This window comes from Sander lucioperca, chromosome 16 (assembly GCF_008315115.2).
Source record: "Sander lucioperca isolate FBNREF2018 chromosome 16, SLUC_FBN_1.2, whole genome shotgun sequence".
Taxonomy (NCBI): Eukaryota; Metazoa; Chordata; class Actinopteri; order Perciformes; family Percidae; genus Sander; species Sander lucioperca.
This window is the reverse complement of record NC_050188.1, coordinates 9,812,935-9,838,226: the sequence shown is the minus strand read 5'-3', so window position 1 is coordinate 9,838,226 and position 25,292 is coordinate 9,812,935. Positions and strand designations below refer to the sequence as shown.

General features: G+C 42.3%; 1 protein-coding gene across 2 annotated transcripts in view; it reads left to right on the top strand.

The window, feature by feature from the left end:
* Positions 1-25,292, top strand: part of dlgap3 (discs, large (Drosophila) homolog-associated protein 3) — a 146,115-nt gene that overhangs the window by 108,869 nt on the left and 11,954 nt on the right. For both annotated transcript variants that reach the window (XM_031323075.2, XM_035993003.1), the window contains exons 3-4: positions 18,312-19,501; positions 24,548-24,762. In XM_031323075.2, the coding sequence (XP_031178935.1) occupies positions 18,413-19,501; positions 24,548-24,762 (1,304 nt within the window). In that variant the 5' untranslated portion in view covers positions 18,312-18,412. The remainder of the gene's footprint in view (positions 1-18,311; positions 19,502-24,547; positions 24,763-25,292) is intronic.

The window sequence follows — 25,292 nt, the reverse complement described above, 5'->3', positions numbered from 1 at the left end:
TGTGGAGCTATGGTTGAAAGATTGTAACACAAAGAGGGGATACTGTACTTCAAACTTAGTAACTTTGGAAGATATCCACTTGATTTGACTAAGACAGAATGCTGAAGCATAATAGCAGCTTGGGATGAACGTCTTTAAATGTACTTTTGCACAGAACAAGGACTGTGGTTTATGTCACACATTGGGAAGTGATGTCTTTGCATGTGAGTGTTGTTTTAAAACACTTGAAAAAATGTGAACCTAGCCTTAAAAACGGTGTTCATTAACAGAGAGATATGATCAGATATTATATATAAAACCTGCTTAAACTTGACAAAAGCAATTACTGAGCTAAAAAAAAACAAACCGAACAGCAGATTTCATCCTGAAAAGCAAACAAACAAGATTTTAACAGCTTACTGTTTCTACCACTCAACACTACTGACTCCAGTGGTTACAAGCAGACATCCTCAAGATAACACAATCTTGTTAATGTAACTGTCACTGTCGGGACGTGATACAAGCCACCAGCACAGAATATGTCAAAGTAATGGAGCATCGCAGTGGGAAGCGACTGTGTCCTTTTTGAAAAAGGCATGTATTTTTGGAATACTGTTCAGTGGTTTATTGGGTAACAGCAACAGCTTAAATTGCAGCATGTATATGTCTTAGTTTTAGCACGTCATTCTATTGTGGATGCAAATGACCGACCTTTTTAAATATGGCATTTTGGATGGTCGAGGGAAGGTACAAAAAGCATGAATTGATGCTTTGTAAAGTGTAATATATTTATTCTTTTACATGTTACTGTATCACTGCATAGGAACATCTCTTTCTTCCTCGATTGTTCTTAGTCGCCACACACAAAAACAAAATGAGCTTTCTTGCAAAATTCATTCTCCATAACCCGGGTAAAACCTGCTACTTTCCCTGATCTTTTCATTTTCATCGTGTCTGACAATTTAATCTCACTAACATTTTATTGAACCGGCAGTTTTCAAAGACACAGTGAGCCACTAACAGCAGAGAGACACTGTCGTTCCCTTCGCTCCTGCATTCAAATCCTCCTGTTCTACCCCATTGAATTGATTGGAAATCTAACATAGACATAACACCTGTAAATTTGGCTCGAGGCCGCTGTGTGAGTGTGTAAAGATTATTTGGATTCCTGTTTTGGCAAATGCCTTCTTTCAGTGTGCAATTCTACAGATTATGTCAGTGTGACAGCAAGTGGGAAACTTTCCACAATCAGGCATTTTTAAGGACATTTCAGCAGTGGAATTTGTATTGGTTTCAACAATGGCATTATAAATGAGGGCTTGCATCAGCGCTGATTAATGAAGTCTTCATTATCTCCTGTTTTCCTGCTTCTTTTCATTCTCGCTCTGGTGCGGTCTCATTGTTTTGTCTGGTTAGATTGCCCGATTTTGTACTCCGTAATGAGACGGGGAACAATGGCAGAGTACTTTTTCACTTCTCCTCCTTTGCGATACTTCTTCTTTTGTCTGCATCCTCAATAAATGACTCCTGAATGTCACTCTTTTTATAGCTCTCTCCCTCATTTTTTGTGAGCAATTCTCATTGATTCTTAACTATGAATGGTGACTGAAATGAATGAGAAGACCTTTTCATTTCTAACACTGCTGACTTTTCACTGCGGTGGGTTTGTAGGCGGCTATAAACCAAAACACAAATTTATGAAATTTGAATGCGTATGTTTGCGTGATTTTCAAATGTGACTAAATGTCAGATGTCGCCAGTGTTGGGTGACTATCTGTCTTTTTGAAGGTATAGCGGTTGTAATGCTACATGGCAGTGTGCATTCCTATTAGATGCTATCTATTACAGAAATAAAATTACCATCAGTTAATTTAATTTGGATAAAATTAGGCTAATAGAAGTGTGCAGTGCTCTGTGCTGAATATGAATTGAGTGAACGAAATTATACATTCATGTGGCATACAGCTGCACAGGCTGCATTTCAAGGCTTTCTTTTTCTTCCTTTGCTATTTCTTCTTCCTAGGGCTCTCTCGCACTCTTTTTCCTTTCTCTGACATAATCTTGACAAAAAGAAGAGCACAGTAATAACAAAAGCCAGCCACTAGAGTCAATAGATTACTTTTGTCTGGCAGTGCAGCACATAAGCGACACAATAATGGAATTACATACATTGCTCCTCTCCACTTAAAGCAAAAACAAATAAATCTAAGTAGTACTTGAATGTTTTGGAGGCTTGTAAATGAGAAACGGAGCATTCTTGGTGACAGTCGTACAAACTGTTGTCGGGGAGTTATTGTGTCGGTGGAGACTATTGAATCTTTTTTCCTAACACCTGAGACCAAATGATGCATGCTCACATCAAGAGCTGTATAAAAGCATGTTGGTTATCATGTCGATTATTATCCCTACAAATTAAATGTTGAAGGTGTGTGGCTATGTAAGGCCGGCCTGTATCTGCGGCATGGCTCTAGGGAAAGCAATGTCAGTCAACACGGCGACTTTCTCGCTAGATTTAGCGACTTTTCAGACCCTCTTACAGCATTATTTCTAAAAAGCGACTAGTGATAAATTTAGCAACTTATTCAGACCATCAGGGAAAAAGTGAGACATACATATATTGCAATTGAGTCCCATGCATGCAGCTCAGAGTAGTCCCAGTACACGGCTCTTCTGCCAAAAGCACGGGGTCTCTCCCTCTCCTCTCGTGCCGTGACACAACCGCTAAGCTTTATATAAATGACACGCACTGACGTATGACGTCATCTGCTGACTCTTAGCAACTTTTGGAGCTAGTACTAGCACTTTAATTGGAAAAGAGTTGGCAACACTAAAAGCACAGGTGTTACTGATTACAATACCAATAGTCTCGCATTGCCAGACCTTCCTCCACAGCGCTGCGGAGGAGGGTCTGGCTAGTCCACACAGCATTCTGGGATGGGAGGGTCATTTCTTTAAAACAATCACAATCGTCTTGGGCGGTGCTAAGCGCTGGACGGAGCCATGGTGCCGATGCAAAATAGCCTCAGGAAGGAACTTGTTTTGGTGGAACATGTGTACGTTTAAAATTAGTTTTAGTCGTGCAACAGAAAACTCAGATTGGACAGATAGTCTAGCTAGCTGTCTGGATTTACCCTGCAGAGATCTGAGGAGCAGTTAACCATAGTCCTCAGAAATCAGCCAGAGTTGATGCTCTAAGCGATGTCACACGTTTTTTAGGCTACAACATTTTTTGTCACATACAGCAAACATCTCCTCACTATCTGCAAGCTGCCTGTCCCCTGAACACACTGTAAAAAAAAAAACACGTTCTCTGTAGACAGCCCAGGCTCCACACACGGCAACAAAAACAAACTGTACCAAACCTGCACCACGAAACATAACAAACAGTCTTCCAGCTTTCCAGCCAATAGCCGACTAGAAGGATGTGGGGGTTGGGGGGGGGTTAGTGCGCGGAAGCACAGAAGGGAGGGAGAGGGGATGGGATGAGGAGGAGGGAGGGGGCGAGCTAGCCTCATTTTGTTTGAAAATACTTCAAACGTCAACAAGAAGTGGCATCACCCAACATCGCTTAGAGCACCTTTTAAAATTACAACACAAAGAAAGGAAGGAAACGGACATCCGGCCGAAAAGCGAGACATCCGGCGGAATTTCCGGCGGCACCGGAGCAATCCCGGAAGTGGAACGTCGTGAATATAGACTACACTACCAATGGCTCTGTTCTATTCAAGTGTCCCAGTGAGAGTGACGGTGAGCCAGTGTGCACGATACCAGGACCCTGAAATCAAAGTAGCTAAATGGAATTCAGCCATCATTAGTTTTTATTATTTACACCAGTGTTTTCCCTACTATGACAAGTCAAAATATCTTCCATTAAAAAGGCCCATTGTGAGCATGTTAGCATAGCAATGTTAGCATTTAGCTCAAAGCAATGCTGTGCCTATTTAAGGCCTCATAGCTGCTAGCATGGCTGTAAACTTTAAGGCTTGTTCGTACGGCAAAAAAGTTGAACCTGGCTCAGCTTTTGCCGCAATGTAACTTGACGTCATCAAGGCGCTGTGCTGGCCAATCACATACACTCAATTGCAAGCACACCCGGTACATTATTTTGTAACATGAACGCCATATTTCTACTGTTTACCTCGTATTTGTGACAACAGATAAGATAATTGCCGCCGTGATAACATTCCAGATTTGTAAAATCCTGCCTGTGAGTAGTAGTACAAACCACTGTGCAGTGTTTTGGTATCTGAAATGCCTTTAAAAACATGAATCTGTTACTTTAACTGGGCTTTCATCTGAATGCCTGCTCAGTCTTGTTCATTGTTCAGGGATTCTACAAGGTCAAAACGTGGGATTTAAATATTAATTATTAGACATTTTTGCTTTCAAGTGTCAAGTCACATCAAACCTTTAGAGCATCACACTCCACACACAAACATAGTATTTTCTCACCTGCTGTCACTTCTAACCTGCTGTGTTCCCATTGCCAGGAGTAACAGAACACCTCTTAGCACGACACAGTTTTCATCTTTCTGTGTGTATCTATGGGTTGCTGTGTGTGTTGTACCTGTATGTGTGCATGTGTAAAATTCATCCAGCTATTGATTTAGGCAGCATGTGGAGCAGCGGATACTGAGCCTGCCTTTTAGCTAAATGATGTAAACACTTCCCGTTTAGTCAAGATTACTGCTCAACTTTTTCTTTTTCACCTTAATGAGATGAAGTGTTATTAAGCCTCCTCCATCTGTTCAATATTAGAGTTCTCCAGACTGTTGCTGCTCTTTTAGCATTGATATTAGTTTGCTTTAATGAGGAGTTTCAGGGAGGAGAAGAGAGGGAGACCGGAAGGAGGGACAAGTGTGATGGGCATAATAAAATAGTGAGAGGAGAGGAAAATCAAAGAAAGGATAGGAAAGCAAAGCAGAAGAAAGGAAAGGAGTTGGCCCACCTCTGTATTGGCTTAGCCCTCAAAGCCACTGTACCAGGCAATCCTACATCAAAGCACCAGCACAAGCAACCACACACACATACATTATGCAAAAGCACATATCCATTTTGTATGTATACTATATTTGCATTTCAAACATGCTTACATTTGTATTTGAAACATATTCAACTAAACACAAATAAGCCCTAATCTTGCTGCATTGCCGACATGGTTGCACCTTTGGAAGTTGAGCTGAGGCTGATCATCATTACTGATCCCAGTAGACATCTACTCTCTCTCTCTCTCTCTCTCTCTCTCTCTCTGTGTAAGAACACCCATGTGAGATTTATGCAAATACGTAGTAACCTATTTTACCAAGTAACCTAGCAACACTACATTCAGCTGGTTAGAAGTGTGTGCATGTGTGGTATGTGTGTGTGTGTCCATCCCTCTGCCTCTATCTGTGATTTGCATCTGTGGACACAGCTGCAGCCGGTATCCATGTATATGTGCAGCATTTGGAGGAGTTAGAAGCGACCACTTGCTGGGAATCCGTCTACAAACTGGTAAAGTCGTGAATTAAAAGTGGAGCGATCCGTCACATTGCATAATGCTAGTTTTTGAGTAACTTCTTTTTCTGATTTTAACTTACAATTTCAACTTAAAGTACGTCCTGCTGGGATTTTTTCCTTCCCTGTGATCAGCTATCAGTCGAACCCTGGGTCTGGAACGTCGTTAATGTTTGCGTTTCTGTAGCTTCATTCTTATCTTGGAAACAGTAGTTCAAGTTTCAAGTTTTTCTTTGTCACATGCATAGTCATACACTTACAACAAGCAGTGAAATGAATTCCTGACTCCACTCCATCTGTGCTATCACATAACTAATAGCATAATAAGTTAAGTTATAAAATAAGTTGTTATAAAATAAAAGTTAAGTTTAAAACATGAATAAATAAAAAGCTAGAGATAAAGATTTACCACCCAGACTACCCCTACTCATAAATATAATAAATAGTTTGTTTAGTTGGCATCTCCACAAGGTTCATGGAGGTCCATTTATTTTTATTTTTATGTTCAACCATGGTTCATCTATTGCTGCTCAAGTGAATACAGTCAACAATGTGGCTAAACGAACGCCTGACTAAAAATATGCGTCTTTAGCTGCGTTTTAAAGATTTCAACAGATGTCGTCACTCTTAAAACATGGCAAAGCGTGCCACAGTCTAGGAGCAACTGTTTCAAAAGCTCTGTCACCATCAGTTTTCAGCTTAGTATAGGGTACAGCCAGTAAACCCTGATCTCAAAGATCTGCTGACAATATAAGGGTGAAGCAGATAACTAATGTAGGCCGGTGCCTGACCTTGATGGCTTTGTATGTAATTACAAGAATCTTGAACTGGATCCTGAATTTAACAGGTAGCCAGTGCAAAGAGGCCAGGATAGGGGTAATGTGACATGACCTCCCTCACTTTGTCAACAGCCTAGCAGCAGCATATGGACCAATTGTAAACTATCTACAAAAGATTTACTGAGGCAAGTAAAAAGATAATTACAGTAATCCAAACGTGACGAAAGGCATGTGTGATCATTTCTAACTCAGCGGAGGATACAACACGAGTTTTGCAATTTTTCTGAGGTGGAAAAAACGAGTGCGGGTTAAGGGCTTGACATGTTTGTCAGGCTCATAGCCTGATCTAAAGTCACACCAAGATTTCTTAGGCTGGAACACACATTGGAGTTTAGTGACCCAATACTGCTAGCCACCTCAGAAACAATGCTGTCCGCTGCAACAATCAAAACCTCAGTATTGTCGGCATTTAACTGAAGATAGTTACTGGCCATCAAGTCCTTTATAGCAGACAGACACTCCTGTAAAATATTTAAATTATCAATCTGGTCAGGTTTAAAAGATAAACACAATTGAATGTCATCCGCATAGCAGTGATATGAAATAACTTTAAATATACTGATAATGTGCCCAAGAGGAAGCATATAAAGGAGAATAAAATTGGTCCCAGAACCGAACCCTGGGGCACCCCACATGATAAGGCAGCGAACTCAGACATATAATAGCCAACAGCCACAGAAAGATTCCTACCTAACAAATATGAAGAAAACCAATCAAGGGCTTTCCCAGAGGTGCCACAAAGAGGGACACAAAAAAAGAGACATATAATGCTGACAGGAAGAAGGAGGGAGGGTACACTTAGCTTCTGTGTGTTACAGAAAAGTGTGTACAGTACGTGACTGAGAACAGGATGTGACTGTGTGTATGGTGAATGACCATAAACCAAAGGTTAAGGCCTAATGTGTAATGACTGACTCTCTGAATGCCTGTTGTGCTATTTTCTTATTGCTTTTGATCTCTGTTTGACCCCGTCTTATATCATCAGCGATGTCCTCACATGTTATCCGATGTAGAGTGGGAAAATGCAGGCCAATTACAAGCAAGCAGCACTGTACTAAGTGGTGTTGGTATTTTCCCTCTCATTAAGTCACAGCCTTCTCAGCCTGTAAACATACAGCTTCATGCTAAATGGGTTTCTTCATCATGTTCATTAAATCAAGCTAGTGAATGTTGGCTAAAAGGCTGTTTTGAATACACAGAATACATTTTGATATGGGCCTTTATTATATGCAAGAAGAAAATATTAGTAGTTTGTCGTTGTTGAAGTGCCACAAAACCTCTTAGAGAGGAGGAAGGGGTCGATGGATTGGCGCACAAAGTGTCTGATTCTGACACTGGAGACTGCTGCGCATCCTATCAAGTTTTCTAAAGTCTTAAAGAGCCCCTATTATGCTTTGGTGGATTTTTCCCGTCTGTGAGTGAGTTAAATAGTTGAACTGTTGTTTTTATCATGGGTACTTTCACACAGAACGTGAATATTACACGGTGATAAAGCGGCATGATTTGTTTTCAAAACTAGGTTGATTTTTCTGAGCTTTCGCGAAGGGAATAAAGACATGAACCAATTACGTTGTGTTGTTTACTTCGGATCCTAATACAACGACACAGAGGCTGCTGGCCGACCCATACAGACGGCAAATGTTATTACTCCTTTCAACCATGTCAAAGGCAGCGTTTACCAGAGACTTCAGAGAGTTCAGACATTTCCCAATGAAAACCCTAGACACATGCTACACTGTTTTCCAGAGGGAATTAAATTCACTGTGTATTTCGTTAAAAGGAAACTCAATAACTAGCTTTCAGTAGCTTAGCTATTCCTGTTTCTGGGGGAAGACAGGGCTGGAGTCTCCAGAGCTAGCAAAAGATATATACCAGTATTATGGTGTTACCTTGAAGGCATTGTGGTCTTGCATGGGTATTGGGTAACCACAAGCAAATATTCTGAAAAAAAAATGAAAGTTCAAAGAATCGAACTTGAATTTTAAGTGATTTTAAAAAATGTTTACCTTACAGGTCCTGTAAACTTTGGACTTGTTAAACTCCTGCTGCATAACTGTTTCTGCTAAGTGTTAGAGGGGGAGTGAAAGTAAAGCCCTTGACACACCAACCGACCAAAGAAAAGGCAGTCTGACTGATCAGTCGGCTCCCCGAGGTCCAAAAAGTGCCTCTGAACACACTGAAGCGACGCCGACTTGAGCGTACGTTCTGCGCGTGCGTGAGACGTAATACGTCTCCATGACAGCAGGCGGCGCTAATCTGTATTGTCGCCCAAAAAATTAAAACCGGCTGCTGATTGGACGAACGCGTCACGTGGGTCTGACTGCTCCCGGAGTGTACAACCGGGCATAATGGCGGCTCCGTTCGGAATATGTTCTCACATTTTACAAAGATAGTTCACCGAAATGTGTTTCTGAAAACATTTTAAGCGAGAAATAGGCCATGCAGTTGCTGAATCCGTCTTCATTTCAGATCGAAAATGGTCAGTTTAAAAGATTTCCGTCCGATTTTGAGAGGCGTTAGTCAGGCTCATCCCGCTCGTCATTTCCGGGTTAGCGCTCCACCAATCAGATTGGCCATTGAGTCCGACTGCCCGCCTTCCAAGTCAACATAATGAAGGCCGACGGCTCCTACGGCACGGAACACACCGAACAGACTTGAGTCACTGACCTCGCCAGACGGCCGATTATCGGGTTGGTGTGTCAGGGCCTTAAAGGAATGGGAGATAGGAGGATGGAAAAAGCAGGTTGTGCAGGAGAATATGGGAATGATGAGAGATGGGAAAACAGGGCAAGAGGAGGAGGAGAGTAGGAGAGCAAGATGGAGGAATTGCCCCCTAGGCACTTTTCAATTTTTTCCCATATGATGGGAGCATATTTCCCCTGTGCTGTGGCCATCATCTCTCTTTCTCCCATTCCGTCTCGCACTTTCTCTCTGCCTCTCTCCAATGTTTCCTCTTCATCTTTCTTGCATTTCTGCTATATTTTCCTCCTCTCTCACCCTTCTCTGCTCCTTAAAGGCATCTCGAGTTACATTCAATTGTCAGCCACCATTACCAACACCTATTTTTATTTCCAGAGTGTGCGTGTGAGTGCACAGGCATCTTGAGCTTGCAGGTGCAGTGTACCCATCTGCACTACCATTTTTGTATATTAACTCCTGCCAGTTCCCACCTGAATGTGTGCAGCTATAACATCTTTATCCAAAAATAGATATGAAAGCACATATTAGACCAGAAGGTGCCTTGCATTTTTTTAAACCCTAAACCATTAACTTTTCTTCATATTTCTTTATTCCACATGGGTCTCCCTCTCCGTGTGCAAAGACCTGACTAGCTGCAGCTGTCCGGCCCTGCAGTCATATTTTACGGGGCCTTTTCCACGGGTCACCCTTGAAATGTTCCATCTTATCCGTCATCCTTGATTCTTTCTGGATCATGATGGGTTAGCTACGGCAGTCACCCGGCTGCCAGAGTAGTGTGTGTGGTGTGTGTTTGTGCATTTCAGAGAAGGCAGTGGGAAAATAGATCATTCATGGCTAAAAGCTGAGAAGAGCAAATCAGTCCTTCTGCCAGTTTCCCAGCATGCATATCTCTGTGGCTGGCGAAGAAGGAAGAGCAGGCCAACACACAGCTGAGCCAATCCTCTATTATTTCCATCCTCATTTTTATACGTTTTACTATTGTCTGTCCCACTCCCCATTATGAATGTGCACAGCTCCAGTGGTTAATAGCATCTGTGAAGTCTACTGTACTGGCACATATGGACCGATACCAGACTAATGAAAACTTTTCCATTGTTTGACTACAATTCTATAAGAGCTCTGTGCAGTTCCACTCCTTGTATTTTCAAATGAGTCGACATATCTGCCTGTGAGCACGCTGTATCTTCGTTCATTGTATTTGCAGTCAAACAAAGGCAGTTTTTAGGCACACAATACCCACTGCCTTCCAGCGTTAGCCCATTTCAATAAAAGCCAAGACTGTAGCTGCCTTACCAAATGATTGTCTGCTATTGTCTCCCACTCTGGTAGCAAAATAAAACTCTATTTAAAGTAACATGTAATTCATAACATTGTGTAGATGTTAAAGAAAAGGGGTTTATGTGGCAGGATATTTCTTGGGCTTGGGTAACGTTGTTAGAAAACCAAACTACTTGTTTAGGTTTAGAAAAAGATCATTGTTTGGGTTAAAATAAGTATGTTTGTTACATAATTTAACTTACGTCTTTGACGTAGGTTAAGTACGTTACCAACACATTCTCACTCCCAGCGTGTCAAAAAACAACGCTTGGTCATTTTTCGACGTGCTTGGTCGGGACTCATGGCGTCACTTGTTATTGGCGCTTTGGGTCAGGGTCATTTTTCAACATGCAGGTTAAAACCACTTAGTTAGGATTACAGAAAGATTGTGGGTGGGGTTAGAAAATTAACGTTTAAGTGACACGCGGGACAAGAACGAGACAGGTAGGTTTAGGAAAAGATCGTTGGTGGTTACAAAATGTACGTTTCATTGACACGTGGAACAAGAATGGGACACAAAGCCTGGTCTCCCGCGTGAAAGTCCTGTGTTGTTTCATGGGTGGGGTTAAAAAATTAACGTTTAAGTGACACGCGGGACAAAAACGGGACACGGACCCTGGTCTCCCGGGTGAAAGTCCTGTGTCGTTTGACCAATCCACCACCACAACTGACCTCCTTACGCGATTTTTAGGTCTCTTATACTACTCGCTACAGTTGTCGCTCTTAATACTACGTCACCTTACAGTGCAGCGGTCGAGCTACTGCTCTGCCCGGTGAGTCCCATACTGACTTTCGGAGTAAAATTTGTATCACTATGTGTATTTCAACTTGTGGGTTGAATTTTTGGAATGTCCACACACACTCGCCTAAAGCATTATTAGGAACACCATACTAATACTGTGTTTGACCCCCCCTTACGCCTTCAGAACTGCCTTAATTCTTTGTGGCATTGATTCAACAAGGTGCTGGAAGCCTTTTTTAGAAATGTTGGCCCATATTGATGATAGCATCCACCACACCATTACACCACTACCACCACCACCAGCCTGCCCAGTGGTAACAAGGCATGACGGATCCATGTTCTCATTCTGTTTACGCCAAATTCTGACTCTACCATCTGAATGTCTCAACAGAAATCGAGACTCATCAGACCAGGCAACATTTTTCCAGTCTTCAACTATCCAATTTTGGTGAGTTCGTGCAAATTGTAGCCTCATTTTCCTAGTGGAGATGAGTGATACCCGGTGGGGTCTTCTGCTGGTGTAGCCCATCCGCCTCAAGGTTGTGCATGTTGTGGCTTCACAAATGTTTTGCTGCTTACCTCGGTTGTAACGGTTATTTGAGTCAAAGTTGATCTTCTATCAGCTTGAATCACTCGGCCCATTCTCCTCTGACCTCTAGCATCAACAAGGCATTTTCGCCCAGAGGACTGCCGCATACTGGATGTTTTTTCCTTTTACAGACCTTTCTTTGTAAACCCTAGAAATGATTGTGCGTGAAAATTCCAGTAACTGAGCAGATTGTGAAATATTCAGAACAGCCTGTCTGGCACCAACAACCATGCCACGCTCAAAGTTGCTTAGATCACCTTTCTTTCCCATTCTGACATTCAGTTTGGAGTTCAGGAGATTGTCTTGACCAGGACCACACCCATAAATGCAGTGAAGCAGCTGCCATGTGATTGGTTGATTAGATAATTACATTAGAGAAATTTAACAGGTGTTCCTAATAATCCTTTAGGTGAGTGTATAAATCAATTCAAATACTGTAGATGCACAATTTCTTTTTAAGATGTATGTCCTATACATCTTAAAACATTTTCCTAATCCTAATTTGGAGCTGAACTCAATTGTACTTTGACAAAAAAAAATGTAAATGTACCCTCTCAAAAGGCATATCAAAACATACAAACAAGCAAACATTCCCTTCTCTGGAACTGACTAACATTACAGCAGAAAATGTTCCTCTTAAAAAGAATTAGGAAAATAAGGAACGTACAAAAATGTTCTTAGACAGAGAGAGGGGTTGTGATTTAGACTATGAAGAGTATGTTCATTTCAACTTATGGGGTGAATTTGTGGAATGGTTTTAATAAACAAAGTCCACATATAAATCAATTCAGATACTATAGATGCACAAAAACATTTTTTGAACAAGTATAGGGATGAGGAAGGATTGGTGGGATGAATGTGAGTTAATTGTTATATCTGATTGAATGGTTGTTTGCAAGTCGTATACATGATAAATATTGTGTTAATTGTTATGGAGAAGAGGTAGGACCATATAAGTGTATACTTTTTTTACTCCTTTCCAGACATGTAGTATTTATTTATGTTCAGATGCTAATAGGTGATTTTTGCGTAGGTATCTGACACTAAGAGCCACTGACCAAGGGTTAGGGTTAACAACATACAAAAACAACATACGAAAACAACATACGTAACGTAGACAAGTCAACGTTGACTTTTGGTTTCACACGGGAAACAAACCGCAGCTTCCTGGGTGAAAGTCCTGTTGGTTTGTCTGACCCAATTAATGTAGGTAGACTGATTAAAAACGTATTGGTAATACGCCAAAGACAAACTTAACCCTTGTGTTGAGACATGAGAGGGGTATTCCCTTCACCACCACCAGTGTCTAGACTCCATCTGGGGATATGCCTACTCATGGCTTCTCTACCCCTTAAATTATTTAAATAGCGATGGAGTCTAATCTCCAAAGACTCTGTACATTTCATATTGTGCATATATAACAAATAAACCTTTTGCATATTTGCAATGAAGTCTCTCCTGGTTGAAATAGTTTTGACATAGCATATACATGAAATATTTTCAACAAGTCCTCCAAACCATACGAGATATGGAATGTTAATTCCTACCCTGTAATACGACCCACCGGAGCGTTTCATGAATTAGTGCCCCTAGCGGTGGCAGGAAAGAAGAACCACAGGGGCGTTTTCTGTCCTCATATTTAAACCAGAGAACGTAATGGTTGCGGTTTCAAACTCGCCGTTAACATTGTGAAACAATCGCAGTTTGGTTAGGCTTAGGCACAAAAACTACTTGGTTATGTTTAGAAAAAGATTGTGGTTTGGGTTCAAATCTGTTACGTTACTTTACTTCTGGTTACGCACACGACGCAGAACGTGACGTAGTTCCCTTTGTTCTGTTTGTTTTGTTTGTTGCATGAACAAGAAAAAAAACTTGCAATTTACTTGTATTTCCAAACGGAACATGAACCCCAGTCTCATGGGTGAAATTCCTGTTCCTGAAATTTGTTTGTGACCCAGCCACCACCCCATCCAAGCTCCTTACGCGGAATCATTCGCTCTTATTCATCATCTTATTTCCTGCTTTGCTCCTGTTATAATTACTACGGCCACTAGAGGGTACCGCCACTAGGCTCTCTAAACGGAAATATGAGTCGTAATTGCTGCTTGAACAAACGTTTTTAGAGGGAGGACAGTCTCAATATTTTACAATGGATTTTCATTTTCTGGAAGGGACACCTTTTACCATCCGCTAGTTCATTGATGCTTTACGATCACTGGCTTGTTTACAGCTGTGCGGCAATCAGCTGACTGGTCACTTCCAATCATATGAAGGTGTTTCTGTCCACCAAAATCTGTAATGGCATTTGTTGTACTGAGTGGGAAGAAGGGACAAGCATGCAGGCATTGATTTCCCAGATTTAAAAAATCTATTCACCGGCCACAAAAAGAAAAAAAAAAAACCAATGTCATTAGGTTTGTTCAGTTAGGGTGAGAAAAAAACAAACCATTAACAGTACACAAAACACTGGCCTTCCTCAATGTTCCTGTAGAGTGAAAAAACAACAACAGGCCAACAAGTTTGTTGTCTTCCAAACCCTTTTACACCCTGTTGCCTGCTGCCTGTGGCCAATCAGGGAGGATCTCTGGGATTAGTGCCAATTTGACCCAGGTGGCATCAATCTCCCCTAATTTGGAGCTGAATGGTACTCAATTGTACTTTGACAAAAAAAAATGTAAATGTACCCTCTCAAAAGGCATATCAAAACATACAAACAAGCAAACATTCCCTTCTTTGGAACTGACTAACATTACAGTAGAAAATGTTCCTCTTAAAAAGAACATACAAAAATGTTCTCAGACAGAGAGAGGGGTTGTGATTTAGACTATGAAGAGTATGTTTATTTCAACTTATGGGGTGAATTTGTGGAAAGGTTTTAATAAACAAAGTCCACATATAAAATATAAATATATATATATATATATATATATATATAAAATGTAGATCCACAAAAACATTTTTTAAGATGTATAGGGATGAGGAAGGATTGGTGGGATGAATGTGAGTTAATTGTTTCAGTTATATCTGATTGAATGGTTGTTTGTAAGTCGTATACATGATAAATATTGCGTTAATTGTTATGGAGAAGAGGTAGGACCATATGAGTGTATACTTCTTTTTACTCCTTTCCGGACATGTCAAATTTATTTGTTTTTTATGATCATTTGTATATTGGTATATGTTTACGGTTCACTTTATTTGTTATTCTTGTTTTGCTTTTATTATTATTATTATTATTATTTTTGTCCGGCATGTCAGGGAATTAAAGTCCCCCTACAGAAAACCTGCGTGAGCAGAAAGACTACACACAAGTAATTAAAAGCATTTCTCAAACATCCCAAGTTCACAGCACATATACAGTAAATGTTGATCAGATGAGCGAGAGGAATGTGCAGCTTCCTCTCGGCATACATTCCAACATTGACTCAAGTAAATTACACATTGACCCAGACTCCAGACACAAGAACATTTCCTATAAGTGAGGAAAAATATATCAAAATGCGTTTATCATTATGGTATTTCAGTTGTTGAATTTACAGGATCTCACGGATGTGAAACACACTTTGACCCACAACTCACAGAGATGGCAGAGAGAGGGCAGACTCAGCTGTTGGCAAAGTGGGTCAGAGCAGCTGCCATGATCGCATAAATATTTAAAAAGAAGCAGCTCCAGACTGAAGCCTCTGTAACAATCAGGTTGATGCCAAGCAGTGTTAAACAACGACAGCATGTTGTACAGCTCCAACTCCCTACTGAGCAGCTGCACAATATTCCTGCCTGCACAGAGAGGAGGGGGAAGAGAGTTGTCCAAAGAGGAATTGAAATATAGAAAAAGAAAAAAAAGATGTGGAGTGCAAAAGGGAAGGAAGTAAGTATCAAATAGTGGCAGTACGTTCAGATTTCTGAGAAGAGATCCCTGAAAACGTACACACAAAAACATAACAATCTTCTATTATTTGGTGTATAAAACGCGTGTACATAATACTGTAACACTTTAATTATCTTACAAGAAATGGAGCAGAGAGAACACCGGTGGATGACAGATAGATCAGTAGAGGCCAAGTGATGAAGCATGGAAACAAACTTTGTTATTAACTCCACACAGAGAAGTGCTGACAGGCAGAGAGCCACACGGACTGACAAGAGAAGAGACTGGTAAAAAAGAAGAAGAAAAAAAAAAAAGAAAGGAGGAGAGCGTAGGGAGGGAGAGACATGACTGGAGGATGGATAGAAGTAGGTCAGGAGGAGAGACGGAGAGGAGAGGGAGACATGGAGAGATGGATTCGAGGGAAGGAAAGAAAGGAAAGAGACAGCCAACGTTCAGCTGCGTCTTTTCTACCTCTCTATATCTTTTCAGTTGTCTGTCTGCACATGGGTGTCTTTTTTTAATGCGCGCGAGCGCAACCGCACGTTGAGGCATGTGTGTTTGGGTGTCACTGTGACTGACAGCTCCTAGCCAGCAGCCTGCTCCAAAGCCAAAGACTTAATATATAAACAGAACATGGTTTAATTTACTCCTCCAGGCAGAGCAGCGCAGCTCACTTTGCGGTCTATTCATAAACAGGGACACACAGATGCAAGTATGACACACTGCAAAAAATATCCATCTCACCAGATTATTTGAGATATATATATATATATATATATATATATATATATATATATATATATATAATTTTTTCTTTATTTCTAAGAATTTTAAAGTCAAACTGAAAGTGGAAATGTCCTCACTTTTCGTGCAAGGAAATATAAACTATGATGACACAAAAAAGAATAAAACTTATAGGCATATTTATGGACACTGTATCTAAACTTCAGGCGTCTGGGTGGGCTTTTCCTATGACAGTGGTTGACTGACATTTGGTGTTGCTAGGAGACACACTGTCAACTGTAGTGCGCTTCTAAATTAAGTGAGTCCTAGCTCTGCCTAGCCTGCAAAGAAAAAGCGGTCCCATCCACCCAGGTGCCACGGCTGTCAAAAATCTGTCCACGGTGGGATGCTGACTTCGAGAGGCCCGTTGTCACGGCTACACCAATGACACGGCTGGATGTGGGTGAGCATGGGTGGCAGCTCTCATTCAGCCAATCAAGGCAAACAGGCCACGCTCTATTTAATGATTATCCCAGCATCTGTCCCCTATCTCTCATCTCTGTGTGAAGGCCGACAAACACGAGCGCAAATAGACTCACAGGAGCTCAGTGAAACCCATCCAGCCGAGCGGTTCCATTGAGTAATTTCATCTCAGTTTAATAAAATTTTGAAATGGCAGGAAATGCTTGTGTGCATTATAAGCAGGTTGCATGCCCTTAATTCATTATATAGTTAGTTGGGAACATGGTTAATAGAGGATGAGATTACTGCAGCAGCAATTAATGCCAGTCCAATAAAATACATGATTACCACATTTGGAATCTCAGTTGATATCCATGTGCTGAAAAGAAAGGCAATACACAGATAGGTTTTCTTCTGTTTACTTTTACTTACAGCAAGCAGAATGTGTGGGTGATAAGGTTTGCATTGTGCCACATTGTTGCTGCAGCTTGGAAAGGTGTATTGATTTCATTTCCTGCATTTGTTTTGTGGAGAAGATCCCATCCTCTTGTGCACTTTTTGTTCTTTCAAAGCAACGGCAGGGTTGGTTTCTGCCTGGTACCTTCACATTGTAAATGGTGTTATAGTTCAGCTGGTACTCACACATTGAATTCACTCTGTAACTGATAGCACAGAGGTTTGTGAATTCGCTTGGATGCTTGCCGACGCTCTCTATCTCCCCTGCATTAGGATGCAGGTGATCGATAAACGCACTTTTTTGTGTTTTCCTCAGCTGTAAATCATGTGAATGCCCCCAGACTCCCTGTGGGCATGGATGGAGGAAAAAGACACGGACAACAAGGAGCGCACGGGCTGATGAATGTAACGATAAACAGGAGAGAGGAGCGAGAGGTGCTAAATGGGAGAGCCAGGCAGAAACTGAAGAGACACTATGAGAAAGAAAGAAAGGCTAATATTCTTGATTTATCAGTCCAGCAGCCTTATGAATGAGGGGAAGAGAGCTGCGGGATGAATGCTCACTATTGCTTATTGTTTGCCTTTGGTTGGGTAAAAAATGAAGCGCAACATCAATAAAAATGTTAATCCGAAAAAGAAAAAAACATTTTCACTTTCAATTTAACAGGCCACTTGATAAAAGAGAGAAAACAATCTGGACATCAATCTACAAAGTCCATTTATTTTTGTTGTGATTCATTTGTAAGTCATACCATGAATTACCCTTAAACTGCACCTCCCACCTTTGTGTCTCACAGACACATAGAGAGCAGATATCAATCATAAGTTACTGTATTTATACCTGCTCAGAATCATATTATTAAAGGATTATACCACTGTTTTCACACAATACAGACTTAAGTGTATATTATTTCACCTGTTTAGAAAGCTTGAAATCTCAGCAGCTATTGAGGTAACAGAAGAGTCACTGAAGTGATCAGCGACACCTACTCATCATCTCACAGTTATTCTGGGTAATGAGACAGTAAAATATTACTGATTGCAAGACTGAACCCTTGATTCAATTATTTGATAATGTGTTCACCCGTTTCCCCGGATACAATTTTGTTAATACGATTGTTACTCTTTCTGTGCCTCCAGGTGAGACCGGTGCAGCCCTGTCACGCCCACAGCGCCCCCTTTCGGCCCGGACGGCCCACCACGCCCCGGCGCCTGTGAAAGGGTACCATGTCAGCCGTAGCATGTCCCAGCATTCCTCCGGTGGTGGCGGAGGAGGCCCCTGCCACTGCGCGCCTGAGGCCTGTGACGGCCCAGCCAGAGAATACTACCAGGGTCACAGCGATGGCCACTATTACCCTCCAGGAGGTCCGGCTGAGGCCCTGGCGCTGGAGAGGCACCATTCCCACTCCCATAGCCACTCTGGAGGGGGAACCTTCCCCCGCTCCCACCCCAACCAGCACCCACCTCTCCAGTCGTTTGACTCTTGCGAAGAGTGCCTGTCCTCAGGCCACGGTGGGAAGATGCACCGCATTCCCCCAAACCTGATAGACCAGTTTGAGAAGCAGGTGCCCTTTCATCCTGATGGCTTCCACACACTGCAGTACCAGCGCACCACTAGTGGGGGTGCTGAGCCGCGCAGCGAGAGCCCCTCGCGTATCCGCCACCTGGTCAACTCTGTGCAGCGCCTCTTTGCCAAGTCCCATTCCCTGGAGGCACCGACCAAACGGGAGTACAATGGCACGAGAGGAGGTGGGGACTACCGTGGCGAGAGAGGAGGAGGCCACAGGAGTGGAGGGGAGGACGGCGGAGGCCACTATTCAGGTCACCAGCCTCGCTCTACCAGGAGGAGCAAGTCTCGAGAGCGAAGCAAGAGCGGAGACTCGCGGCACGAGTCGGGCAGACGCCACCGCAGCAGGACGGCAGGCTGGTGGAGCTCTGACGACAACCTGGACAGCGACAGCAGCTTCCTGGTCAGTGGGGGCAGACGTGGGTATCCCAGCGGACACGAGAGCCTGGATGCAGCCATCCAGGAGCTCACCATGAAGAGGCCCAAGGAGCGTAGTGGGGGTGGGGGTGGGGGTGGGGGTGCGGGTGGTGGTGGTGGGCCAGGACCTGGGGAGTGCATGGCCTGCACCACAATGGCTCTGGCCGGGAATGAGGGAGGGGGACACCATGGGCACCACGGCCACTCCCTGAAGAGGAGCACCTGGTCAGCCATGACAGTGAGTCAGGCCAGAGAGGTGTACCCTTCCGCCAGGGGAGGAGGCTACGAGAAAGCCCTTGTGCCCCTGGAGAGTAAGCTGAAGGAAAGGACCTTCCACTACCTGCAGGTGTGTGTACGCTTGCATGTCAACCAATTATTATTTGTGTGTTGTACATTGGGAATATAATATGCGGGTGACTTTGTTTGCTGCTCAATGCTGACCTGTCTTATGTCTCATGCAGGTGAACCCTTAGCTCCAGCTCCATTTTTCATCAAACATTTCACACCTTCTTCTCTGCGTCATAACTTAAATCAAACTTGGGAGTGTGTGCTACTCTTTCCAGAGATGTCCGTTAAGGATTAACATCCATAACTCATGTTAAAACGCTCAATGGTGTTTTTTGCCTCCAACGGCGCCTTCCAGGCAGCTAACCCTAATCTTAACCCTAAACATAACCATTGCCGCGTTGCCTGGGAGGAGACGTTGAGGGCAAAAAACACCAAAGACCTGTTAAAACAGTGCTCTCATAACTTTAGATCATCCATGTTAATTGTCAAATTTGGACTATTTCTTCAGTTTCAAAATGAATCAATTTGATAGTTTGTCTATACGTCCATGTTTACAACGCTAAGGGGAAGCGCTAGCAGCTAATACAGCATGACTTCATGGTGCAGATTTGCCTAAATGTAAAGAAATCTAGGCTAGAAATGGGGCTCATTTGTAGCTAACAGCTGACTGACAACCTAACACTTCCTGTTTGCATTACTCAAAGCATGGTGGGAACCGTAGTGCCAAAAACTTGAAAATGTTTTAATCCCAATTGAAAGAAGAAAGAGTGAGAAAATGCATGAAAATAAATGTACTCTAAATAAATTTTAAGAGAAATGTTGTCCCATCCACATGATTCATATGTTCCTGGGACACTGACACTCTTGTCTATCTGTTCATTTTGTCACACACAGGCTAAAAACACAAACATTTTAAAGTGCATAAAACTTTCTTAGTGTAAAAAAATATGATGTGAAATGAGAAAACTGAGCAAAAATAGCCCAGGATTCAAAGGGTTAAATGTCCACTTAAGATACCCCATGCAATTTTCCCTTTGCCCTTTTTCTCATTTTGTATGAATAGATTCCGTGAAATGAAAAGCTAATGTCTGTTACAGCGTACCTACAAAGTCAGCTGAAAGAGCGCACACACACACACACACACACACACACACACACACACACACACACACACACACACACACACACACCTCCAGCTGTGCTGAGGTAGATGTGCCACTGTGTTTCTACGGAAACAGCAGGTAGCCACAGGAGTCCCTGGTGTTTTTCCAACTCTTATCCTTTAGACACAGCTGAGGTCTGCTGACAGAAGAGACAGAGAGAGCAGGCTTGTGTGTGTTAGTGTTTTCAAAGGACAAACACCACACAATTTGCCTCTGTGCCTTTGGCTACCATCACATTCACACCTCAGGACACGAAATGAACCTCCCCACAGCAGCTTTTCTCATATCTCTAGGCGTCACTTGCAGGGGTGGAGACAGTGTGTGGAGTGAATCCTGTGCTGTGCTTAGATGTGCTGAAGTCAGCCAGATTGATCCAGGGCTTGAGAGCAGACAGCTGGAGCTGAAGATATAGAGCTGCTCAGGTCTACTCCACCGGTACCAGACCTCAGGACAAACAGCAGCACGGCACATGTGCCTTATTGAAGCAACAGCTCCTACCTGAAGCCTTGTTCTCTGAAAGCAAAATTGAAAACTTTTGCTGCCAGACAAGTGCAGATGTAAAGTAGACATCATGCATTCAACAACTGGCTTTAAAGCGGCTGTAAATATTTCTACACTAACAATGGATCACATGTCTACTTGTAAGCGGTCAATCGTGGTGATGAAACCACGGAGATTATCACCCAAATCTGCAGTTGCTCTCATCTCTACAGAGCTGTATAGCATCTTTCAGCTCATTGTTTTGGTTTTATAGCCCACAACTTCACTGTTCCAAAAAAAAAAAACAACTGTATGCTACCTGCCCTCCACAGTTAGTGGCTAGCTGATGAACATAGTGGAGCATTTAGCAGCTAAAGAGCCAGATATGTCCCTCAGGTGTTAGTGGCAACAAAGAACAGAGTGAATATTGGACTTACATTCATCAGGTGGCCAGAAACATGACTCCAAATGAATTCCAGTGTTGCTCCATATCTACTGTTTTTTCCACCATATCAACATATACCAATGATATGTCATTGCTAAAAAAAAAAAAAAAAAGTTAAACTTATCCAACCCCAACTGGATAAAAAACTGGATAAGGGCATAAGAGATTGAAGTAAAATATTGTCATATGTGACAGTATCACCAAAGTTAGTGCCAACTTCCATCGCAAAATCTCAAAAGTAGAGAACAGTGATTCTTCTGAACAGAAACATAACGAATGCAGTGCAAATACAGTACATTTCAAATCAATTTCAATATCCCATGACTGCTCCTTTAAGTCAGAGAGAGGAAAAAGTAGTCATACTGCCAAGCTACCAACTGGCATTTTGTAACATGAACATACATGTCCATACTGGGTCATCGCTCAAATTTGTCGCACAAAAGCAAAAACAAAGTGAAGCAGCTCGAAGTGGGGAAAAAAAATGAGTGAATCTTCACAAGTCTGAATTACTGTGGTCAGAGTCAAAGGGACACGTGCAAGGTTTTCTCCCATGGTGTCATTGCCAATCACAAGGTGCGGCATCAGAACCCGGCGCTCTCCATTCCCTAAGCCTCTCCCTTCCCCTCAGCCTGTGTCTGATAGATAAGGAATGATAAAAACCAGAATATGGAGCGGGAGTGAAATGAAGACAGAAACAGCGAGGGAGAGAGAGACAAAGATAGACGGGGAGAGCAAGGTAGAGGGATGCAGAGATAGCAAAGCAAGCTCAGGGTTAGAAAAGAGATAAAGGAGGTGATGGTAGCCAAGGGGCAAAGCGAGAGGAGGAGAGAAAGAGCAGGATGAGAAAATGAGAGAGATAGTAGAAGGCCAGGGGGATCGGGAGATTAGGCTGAATCATCTTTTAAGTGATGACCTTAAAAACACACACTCAGCTGGATGCCAAACCCTGGGGCCTTGACTGTGTGTGTGTGTGTGTGTGTGTGTGTGTGTTTGTGTGTTTATTTGGTCACATCATGCTTGTGTGAGACTGCATACCTCACAGCATTTGCAAAAACTGAAAGATCGAGGGGTCTTTCTGCACAAGCAGCTGCTGTTACACTGCTTCCTGTTAGATGGTGTACAACTTTCATCATACTGGGAAAAAAGTGGGATCAAATGGTACACACACACTTACATATCACACTGAGTGGTCCTCCACTATAATAGAATTATCTGCACAAGGTTGATCGGTATTCACATCTGCTGGGATGCCATTTAAAGCTGCACTGTCAGTATTTTGTTTTATTTACAATGGATCAAATGAATGTGTGTAATGTGAAAGGCATAACTCATCAAGTGGTGATTTTAGACCCTTTTTAGTGAGGCTCAAGCACCCCTGAATTTCATCTCAGCCCCCCTAAAAATAATTATAATAATAAAACTTGCTTCCGAGTGCATAGAGTCTGATTCACATTAGGTAAGAACGCGATCCGATCCAAATATATGTATGAACGAATAAACAGTGAATGAACTAGCCTGCAATTTAAATTAAACATTGCACACAATTTACAGACTTAGACTACGTTTACACGTGGCCGGCTATTTTCATAAACGAACATTTAGAACCTCTATATTTTCAGAAAAGTGTTCGTTTACATGTACCCGTGTATATATGCCGTCAATGTCGTTAAGAGCACGCCACACCTGTAGGTGGCAGTGTAACAAGAAGCTCAAGCCCACGTTAGCCAATCAGAATCCCGAAAATAGCAACAACAGCAACGACTCACTTCCTCTTTCTCTCTCTCGGCTGCCTAAACCTCCGTTTGTCTCAGTTTACATGCAAACGTGCAAACAAAGTTTTCCAAAATCTCCACTTTGGCCGGAGTTTTTAGAAATAATCGTTTTCTGTGATAAAAACTGGGTTTTCGTGTAAATGAGAGGCCAAACCGCAGGAAAATATCTGCGTCTTCCCTTTGTGTAAACGGGGCTTTAAAAACTTTCAAATCCATATTTTTTGACCACACATTGCTCGTCGTCTGTGTGACAACACATGATAATCTCTCTCTCATCAGGGCCCACCCTCTACTTCATACGTTGTCTTGTCAGCTGTTCATACTGTTTGCCTTCTTCTAAAATATTAGAAACACCAAAGCAAAACCAGAAAACCCAAGACCACATCAATTTGGTGATGCTTCATTATTTCTGATACCAGTAACTACCAGACTCTCATTCATCTGCCTTCGTCCGTCTTCCCGCTCTCTTTCTGCTTAAGTCTGTCATTTAGCTTCTCTGGTTCTTGTTTTGCCACCCTGTACATCTGTCTGTCTTTCTCTCTCTCTGCCACATTTCCTGTCTGTCTGTCCACTCTGCTTGTCTACTCGCCTTTTTGTGCATTGGTTTCTTTGGTCTGTCGGCTTACGCTGTTTCTGCTTCTCTGTGTCAGTGTTTCTCCAGCTGTCAGAGTTTCTCTCTTTCTGTAAGTCCCTTGTCTCTTCCTCGCTTTCTCAAACATCATTTCCTGTGTACGCGCGTGCGTGCGTGCGTGCGTGCGTGCTTATCGTGTGCATGAGCATGCTTAAGCTATTATGTGTGGATGTGTTGACTGGGTGCACGTGTGCCATGACTGTTTGTCTGATTAATCACTCTCCTTCTGTCTAAGGTGTGAAATATTTTTCACTGATGAAATTTATTTCCGCTTTGAAAAGTCTTTTGACTTTTATTAACAGATATTGGGAAGTCGCTGCCAAGTGCGGTGACATCTTCAATATCTCAAAACTAATTTATTCACACTGTGATCAATTGCTTTTCCCTTAACAGTTGGTGTAGAAGAAGAATGCCTACTTACTTGTAATCCATTTTAACAGTGTTTAATCCATTTACAGAAAATCTTATCAAAACCGTTTGACCACGTATATACTCTACATGGTTGTACACTTACATACTCACTGTATGTTGAAGTTGCAGAATAATCCTCCTGTCTTTTTTTATTCTAATCTATGACTATGCAAATGGTCGTGTGAATGTGATTGTGCCTCAGGTCCCTTCAGAAGACTGGGGAGGCGGATATGGCGGTGGGGGTGCAACAGACATCGGAGGGGAGATTCCATGCCGTCGTATGCGGAGCGGCAGCTACATCAAGGCCATGGGTGATGATGACAGTGCTGACTCCGACACCAGCCCAAAAGCCTCGCCTAAGTCCACCCTGATCGCCCAGAGGGAGGCCTTTAGACGATCCATCAGCATGGATCAAAGGTCAAATGTCACAAATGGGGTGTTTATATAAATGGTGAAAGGCCCTCCTGCTACTAATGCTGCTCAGTGCAAAGTATTGTTAATACCCACTCCAGATTGCCACTTTCTGGCTTTTATCATGTTCAGGTAGCTGTAGTTAGATTACTAACTGTTTGCTCCATTCGAAAGCTGACATTTTATCATGGAAGGACATTTCTATTGTTGTTGATACGTCTTTAATATCCTTTCATTTATGGTGTTAAGGCCCATGGGTTCAAACAAGGGGTAGACGGTATGGACAAAAAAGTGTCACAGTACATTACAAAACGAATCAAATACATACCATTTGCCACTTTAATTAAAATCTTTACATTGGGTTTTATTAGAGAAGAAAACCTGGATTTTAACACAAAAACCCAGGAGTATACATTTTTAAGTTCTTAAAAAGGTGACACTACAGTGATTTAGTATTGCACTTCTATAAAGTTCAGGGACTTTAAAAGCACTGGATCCTATGGATCCCATAAAGCAACTCAATAGCATTTTTATTC